Raw genomic sequence first — 8,290 nt, 5'->3', positions numbered from 1 at the left:
AAACCTACGGCTGACACGCGGGTGTCTCTCTGGCAGAGGAGTCAAGAGAGAAAGAGAACGGTTTCGCTCACGGCAGTGGCGGTGGTGGCGGAGGTTGCCCTGCGCTGGCACCATCCTGTCCCAGAGCTCGAGTGGAGTCGTCGCTGATTGATCTGTGAGGGTTGGAGTCGTCGCTGATTGGAGCTCTAAGAGTTCCTGAAACTGTTCATTCAGTGCCGTGTCTAAGTATCATACGGTCTAGTCTACATCCTCCTGACCTTGTTAAAAAGAAAGAGAGGATAGATAGCATCTCCGTCCATAATTCCGTCGGAAGCAGGAAGATTGTCAGGCCCCGAATGGAGTCGACCTCACGACTGAAACGGGCCTGGAGCTACAGCCAAATATTCAGAGTTCAGAAAACGGAGCAAAAGCAGAGGAAGCGACATGCAAATATTGAGAGTTGAGAAAACATGGCAAAACAGAGGCTAACTACAGGCAAAGCAGAGTTCTGAAAACAAAGCAACGAAATGCAAGTATTCAGAGTTTTGAAAGCAGGGGAAACTGAGGTTGCAGTCTGTATCCATTCGTATTGCCTATCTTTGTCCACTGCCTTCTGCCTTTACCCTCGCTGATAATTGCACGGAGAGAGAGAGAGAGAGAGAGAGAGAGAGAGATGCCGGTGTGGCAGTGAGCCGACGTTGCCCGTAGCCCCGGCACCATCCCATCGAACAGCTGGAGTGAAGTCGCGGCGGCTTGATCTGTACTACCTAGCTAGCAAGGGTTCCTAATGTGGATTGGGTGCCATAGATCGAGTACTGCCACACAGTCTAGTGTGTATTTTCCATGTTAAAAAGAAAAGAGGGGATAGATAGCAGCCATGAACGCTAGTGTGTAACATCCCAAAGAAGTAGGACACGAAAGATGTAGATTTAGTATCTGTACAATTGAATAGCATGCATTTGAAAAATGTGGGGAAATTCCAAACTTTTGTTTTGAGATAACAAAGTGATTGAGATATGAACTTGGTGATGAGTTAGAGCTAGGTCATCATAAGTTTTGAAGTAAATTTCAACATGATCTTTGTTCAAATCCAAAATTTGGGCTTTCAAATTTCAACAATAACACAAGTGAGTCTTTGACTCATAAACACTTACACAAGATAGATGCTTCTAAAACAAACATGAACCATACAAAGATATTTGAATTCAAAATTGAGGTTTGAATTATTCAAACTTGAGTTCAAATGAGAAAATTCATAACAAATAGAATAAAATTCAGAAAAATATAATAACAATATCGCAATGCTCACAAAAGTATTCTTATCCACAACAGTATTTTACAATATCAATTACAAGAGGAAATATCAATTCGCCAAATACATAAATACATAATCCCAATCTCCGTGATGGACTTCGTTGCCTTGCCTCCCGGGGAGGTCGTTCCTAGTTAGTTCCCGTTATTAGTCCACTTGCATTGCTTGTATTCGCAATTGGCAAATTAACCTCCATGATTGCTATCATTGTCTCAAATGCGATAGCGAGCCTATGTAATTAGAATTGATAATCAGAGGTTAGCATTGTGAAATTGGATAGAATCATAATATATAATAACAGAGAAAAAACAAACCGAGCAAGAACAGTTGAGTTGAGGATTATAGTTTATGAGAAACCATTTTGTGCCTCTCAGCGTTAGACTCAAAATTGGCATAATTCTTTTAGCTAGACTAGTAATAACTTGAGAATAAAATATACAAGCATTTGTCAGTTTGCTGTCTTTATTTGCACGCCCACAATGTTTCGGATTGTCCAAGTTTTCATGTATAGTACTCTGTCCATTTTTATAGGTGGCATTAGCATTTGAAACATTCAAGCATCCACCATTTACATTCAACGTTTCATTAAAGAGCTTGCTTTACAAAATTTCTGAAAATAATAGTGCTAGCATCAATTGCTTCTTTTTTTTCTCATTCTTTGGTCAATATGTACTTTCTACAAATCCCGGAGCAATTTGTGGGATATCCTTTAGTTATTATAGAGAAGCCACACCCAACATGTATTTTAGAGATAAATGAAAATGCTAATACAAAAAAAAGAACTTGAGAAGTACCTGAGTGGGCCATTTGTGTCTGGGACAAATACCAAATCACGACACTTGCTGTCGGTAATGTGAACCATTTTCTCAAGCCTATATAATTAGGAGACCGGCGTTAGTTATATGTGTTTCTTTCAGGAACAAATAAAAAACCTTCCATGTCACTGGAGTAAATGATGCAATGCCTGGCCAAACCTTACATGCAACCCCAAGAACAAACCAGAAATCAAGTAATGCAGACAATGCTAATTTTTTTAATAAAAAAACACTGCTTGTGGACAAACTACAGGTACCAACCCACCGGAATAGCTAGTTGTGCCAAGATATGAGATGACCCCATTGTAGTCATGGTGGTTTGGGTAATCTTTATAGGTTGTGATAACATGAATGCAGTCTTCAATATTTTAAACAGATTTTTGGTCAAAAATAGTATGTTTGAATCATGGAATACATGTATATCTTAAAAAAAAGAGATGGACAGAGCTAGTATATTGAGCAGAAGCATTATATACCTGTAGATACTGGCATCCCACAAACATACAGTCCCGTCATCTAACACTGTAACCAGTATTGGAAGCTTTGGGTGGCAAGCAACCCAGGTCGTTTTGTGCCCACTCACGCTAAGAGTGTGAACAACTTTTTGTGTCTTCAAATCCCATATCTGATTTTCACACAGACTATGAGGCTTATATATGCAAACAACTATTATCAATCCTGTTATGAAAACAATCATTAATGCTTAATATTCTTCACCTCAGAGTTGTGTGAGTCAAATCTCAAAGTAACCATCAAGTGCTCATCACCGCGAGTGAACAAATAATCGGCCATGATGAATGACCCCGTCAGTGTGGTTTCAAGACTGGAAGGTTTGATGCTCCCGACCTATAAATCTCATGCAGTGAAGACATCTTTTAACATCAAATATACAAATAACTACCAAAATAACTGAATTTGTTGATTATTCATGAACTACAACATGCGCACCGTACGAGGACTTAGGAAAGGAAGAGGCTATAACAAACCTTTACTCCGTCATAACGGGTAACACAAGCAAAAGTGTTGGTATCCCTTGGATTCAACTTGACACTGCGCACACCATTGTAATATGCAATCTCAGGTTTCGTGTTGAAACTTCGAAATATCTTCCACTTATTGCTCCTGTCCCAAACCTTGATATTTGTACCAATAGTAGATGACGAAAGAAGGTATGGCTCTGTTGGGTGAGCAGCCAGAGAGTTCACAGATTTCTTATCATGAGCTCTGAAGTTGTCGACCATGTGCAGCTTAGTGTTGGTGTAATTATAGACATAGATGTATCCATGACCATCCCCCACTACCAACCATTTCCTTTCAGAGATAAATTTGACTGAAAAAACGGAATGTTTGGGAGGCCTCACTTTGATGCCCTGAGACAAGGCATGGAACATGAGTGTAGTCTTGTCTGGCACCTCATTGACCTGCAACTTCATCACAGTTTCCTGCCACACAATCAGCAGATTTAAGTTTCACCAACTTAATTTTCACTGCATTAGCAACCACACGCTGGCTATAAAGTAGCAGTAATGATACCTGCTTCTGGTAGTCCCAAATGGAAAAATTCCCTCCCTCATGACCCATCACAATCCTGTGATGCATATTATAGCGCAAATAAGAGGAAATCTTGGAATAACTAATATAAGAGTTGCGTCACTGGATGGGTTATAATTCTATAAATATGACTCACCATGGATTAGTGGGGTGTGCGTCAATGGATGTCACCAAGTTCATTTTCTCTATTGATCTTGATATGATCTGGTAAAACCAGTTAACATAATGCAAATAGTTAAGAGAATTAACCACTGTAGGAAATTAAATGATCAATCTACAACATTCTACAAAACGTTAAAAAAATTATCTAAGGCCCATCGATTGAAGAGTGATGTTTTGATTGGAACACAGGGATTTTGGAAGTAACATGGAATATATATCCCAAGTCTTCACAGGATACATATGGGCATGGGTAGCTTGAATCATGCATGTCAACATTATAATTACCTGGCAGCAGCTTGCTGGGTCACAAGTGATAGGTGTCAGCATTGCCCGATACACCTCTGCCTTAAGGTTCTTAACATGCACCATAAAGCCACTGTCCATATTCAGCTTGTCAACAATGAATGACTTCAATTTTCTGTGGTCTCCCTCCGACTGTATGATAATCATGAGCACCTCAAACGTGACCGTGTCTTTGGGAGGTTGTGCATGCATCTTCATTGTCGCATACACAACCAAAGTCGAATGGGGCTTCATTATCTCTGGTTCTGTAAATTTCCCATTTATTGGTTTAATCAAGATGCCAACGTGATCGTTTGTATTGTTGGTTAGGGCCACTGGGCATCCAGTAGTTTCCTTGTTTTTTGGCTCCAAGGGGAAGAGAAGCTGCTGCGGGTAGACCTCAAGCAGCTTGCTAGTCTCAGAGGAATGGGGGTCTATCTGCAAGCAACAGCCACAATAATCAACTCACAAATGGTACCTTGACGTGCCATGTATAGCAATTGGCGTGGCGTCCAGCAGTTTCAAATAACTTAGATTTCACTATCGACTTCAGTATGCTGCAGTTTCCCTGGAATGCATGTTTGGATGCAACAAAAGGTACCTTATATCTGCCTGTCTCTCCGGGTTCCTTGTTTATGCTGATTATTTTCTGCGCATGGAATGTAACATCTCATTAAAACAAACAACTTTTCTGCTTGACAAGAAATTACTGTTATAGAAGTTCAGCTTAATTACTGGTATCGATCAGTTATTATAGCTTGAGGCATCCTTTTATATGAAATCGGGTTGCCCAACTATGACAATGATTTAAATGAAACTTAAGCATATGAAATACCTTATTGATAATAACAGTACTAGAGCCTTGTCCAACCACACTGGCCGCTGAAGCGGACTCAGCTAAGCCTGCCAAAAGAACAATAAATACATGTCACAGTTTAGATTACACCTGTAATATTTGTAAGAGCACATATGTGTACTAGTGGTACTGTAAAAGACACTTTTTAAGTTTGATTTCATCTATTCTTATTAAACAACATGATGCAAGTAATGGTCAGAGTAACATGGAAGATGCGACGTTACCCTCTGGTAAGAAAGCATGTCGCACCACCGTGCTATCCCCTGGTTTCTTGTTTCTCTGAATCTTTACTTCCGGCCTGCAAGTTTCGTGCAACAAAATCAAATGCTTTACCAACAAGTAAAGGTAGGAGGTTAACTCATCATCGGCATTTATAACACATAAAATTCATAAAAATAGATAAAAGCGGCATGTTTGGATAATGCATAGAGCACGCCAAGTAACTGAGCATACTAATCCACCAAGATAGATAAAAGGGACATATATATTTGGATAGCTCTACGGCAGGCTACTTGAGCTTACTTCAGCAGGTACCTTACCTGGCAACATCTATTTCCTTTGCCTTCCCTTTATTTTTAATTTGAGGACTGATCTGGTCGTCCTCCACCAATTTTTCCACCTGAAATAGGAAAAGAAAATTAAACAAATTCATATACAGTATTTACAACTGCGAAGCTTACATAAAACAATGTGGTATGCTATTTAGAGCTCTGCTTTGTACAGTATTTAACAACAAAACAAATAGATTTTGGTATCATCCTGCATAATCAATCGATGAGGCACTAGGCCTAGGCATACATACATACATACATACATACATACATACATAAAGATTCTGTGGTGTGGCAAGGTAAGGCAACGATACCTCTTCTGGCAGATCAACATCGGGCCGTGCAGCAACAATAGTACTAGAGCCTTTCTCACCCATACTGTCCGCTGAAGCGGACTCAGGTAAGCCTGCCAGAAGAACAATAAAATACATGTCACAGTTTAGATTACACATGTAATATCTGTAAGAGCACATATGTGTACTAATGGTACTGTAAAAGACACTTTTGAAGTTTGATTTCATCCATTCTTATTAAACAGCATGATGCAAGTAATGGTCAGAGTAACATGGAAGATGCGACGTTACCATCTGGTAAGGAAGCATCTGGCACCACCGTGCTACGCCCCTGTTTCTTGTTTTTCTTTTGATTCTTCCCTTCCGGCCTGCAAGTTTCGTGCTACAAAATCAAATGCTTTACCAACAAGGTATAGGAGGTTAACTCATCGACATTTATAACCAACAAAATTCATAAAATAGATAAAAGAGGCATGTTTGGATAATGCATAGAGCATGCCAAGTAACTGCGCATACTAATCCACCAAGATAGATAAAAGGGATATGTACATTTGGATAGCTCTATGGCAGGCTAATTGAGCGTACTTGTGCAGGTACCTTACCTGGCAACATCTGTTTTCTTTGCCTCCCCTTTGTTTTTGTTTTGAGAACTAGCTACAGCTATTTTCTTTGCCTCCCCTTTGTTTTTAATTTGAGAACTGATCTGGTCGTCCTTCACCAATTTTTCCACCTGAAATAGGAAAAGAAAATTAAACAAATTCATATACAGTATTACAACTGATAAGATTACATAAAACAATGTGGTATTTATCTAGAGCTCTGCTTTGTACTATTTAACAACAAAACAAATAGATTTTGGTGTCATCCCTGCATAATCGGTGAGACACTAGGCCTAGTGTGACATACATACATACATACATAAAGATGTTGTGGTGTGGCAAGGTAAAGCAACGACGATACCTCTTGTGGCAGATCAACATGGGGCCGTGCAGCAAGAATCTGCAGAATCTTGGCCAACAGCAAGTTGTTCAAGGCACCGTCGGCGCGGAGCTGAGCCACAATTTCCTTAAGCTCGGCCAGCTCCGAGGTGTTCAAGACACCATTGGCAAGCAGCACGGCGTTCATGTTGAGCAGCACATCGAAGCAGGCCCCGTGCAGCTTCTCGGCGATGTCTTTGGCGTTAAAAGCACGGTCCAGGAACCGCTTGCCCTTGCACTTGGCGACAAGCTTGGACGCCAGCTGCAGGGCCTTGTCTAGGCCCTCCGTCGTGACCCTCATCAAGTCGTCCTCCATGATGTTGGGCGACCCCTGCAGGTGCTTGGCGATGGCGCTGAGGCTGAGCAGGAGGGCGTCGATCCTGCGGCACTCCTCCATGTTGTGTTTGGCCTTGTCCAGCGCGCTGATGATCTTGAACCCAAACCCCACGAACTCCTTTACGGTGCTGTACAGAGTGTCCATCTCTTGCTCCGCACGAGTAGAATCGATGGATCGATCGGTCGGCCTGGACAAACAGAGGAGATGGATAAGGAAGAGAGGGGTTAATTGATCCCTGCAAACCCTAATCCTAAGAATTTTGCAAAATTACCAATCCCCAAATCCTAAACCCTAGCGTGTTGAATCCCCAAGACCGATTTTGTGTACCTCGATCAGCTGACGACGCCCTGAAGAGTGTTACCGATTGATTGATTGATACACAAGGGAAGGGAAAGGAAGGGAAGGGGGATTCGGGAAGAGAGCAAGTGCAAGTGGAAGTGGAATGATTAACACTCCGGTCCGACGCAACAACTCACGCGCCACGACTTTGCCAGTCGTCGGTCGTCTCCTACCCCACACGCACGCTTCTTACAAGCTGTGTACTCCTACATGGCTGGAACTGGCCCACGGCCCGGATGCCATTACACTTTCAGCCCACTAAGGACCACATTCCTTACACAGAGGTCGCCAGGCCGACGCACAGATTGAACGAGCGTTTTTCCTTTATCCTTCCAGTCTTTAATTTTTTTCTTCTCTATCTTTTAACTGTTTTCCTTTTCTGTTTTTTTCAAGTTTTATTCTCATGTTTTTAGTTTTTTCTGTTCCTTTTTCCCCTTTCCTTCGCTTTTCATTTTCATAGTTATATATGTTTAAAAAATTCAAAAAAATGCATTTAAAAAATGTTCAAAGTTTAAAAAATTGTTCTCATTTTGAAAAATATGTTTGAAATTTTCATAAAAATGTTCTGGTTTCATAAAAAAATGTCCATGTATTCAAAAAATGTTCGCATTTCCAAAGTTGTTTTCAGAAAGATTCTCCATTTTAAACTTTTTGCGAAGCTTATTGAGAAATATAATATGGATGGGAATGTGAGAGGGCATATTCTGAGGAAGGTTTTGTGCAGTTTAAAACTTACTGCTTTTCTACTTTCTTCACTGTTTTTTGTATGGTTGCTACGGCAGGAAATTTCCTGCCTAAGTCGAGCCTACCGGTCGTGCCATCCCACAACGCTCGAG

General features: G+C 40.9%; 1 protein-coding gene across 4 annotated transcripts; it reads right to left on the bottom strand.

Annotated features, from left to right (window-relative positions):
- Positions 1-1,242: 1,242 nt before the first annotated feature.
- Positions 1,243-7,616, bottom strand: LOC125528896. 4 transcript variants are annotated; one of them, XM_048693315.1, is made up of 17 exons: positions 7,443-7,616; positions 6,762-7,302; positions 6,404-6,531; positions 6,093-6,169; positions 5,823-5,914; positions 5,497-5,576; positions 5,182-5,255; positions 4,937-5,004; positions 4,703-4,750; positions 4,105-4,539; positions 3,794-3,861; positions 3,640-3,694; positions 3,093-3,548; positions 2,824-2,952; positions 2,583-2,731; positions 2,086-2,163; positions 1,243-1,521 (listed from the first exon to the last, which is right to left on the bottom strand). In XM_048693315.1, exons 2-17 carry the CDS (start codon positions 7,257-7,259, stop codon positions 1,422-1,424), a joined length of 2,535 nt encoding a protein of 844 aa, XP_048549272.1. In that variant the 5' UTR covers positions 7,260-7,302; positions 7,443-7,616; the 3' UTR covers positions 1,243-1,421. The 4 variants fall into 4 exon arrangements, with proteins under 4 accessions (XP_048549272.1, XP_048549273.1, XP_048549275.1 ...); XM_048693316.1 differs by having other exon boundaries at positions 3,794-3,865; positions 4,112-4,539; XM_048693318.1 differs by lacking the exons at positions 4,105-4,539; positions 4,703-4,750.
- Positions 7,617-8,290: the final 674 nt, after the last annotated feature.

This window comes from Triticum urartu, unplaced genomic scaffold (genome assembly GCF_003073215.2).
Source record: "Triticum urartu cultivar G1812 unplaced genomic scaffold, Tu2.1 TuUngrouped_contig_5190, whole genome shotgun sequence".
Taxonomy (NCBI): Eukaryota; Viridiplantae; Streptophyta; class Magnoliopsida; order Poales; family Poaceae; genus Triticum; species Triticum urartu.
Note: the sequence above shows the minus strand (reverse complement) of the source record. Positions and strands in the feature narration are given on the sequence as shown.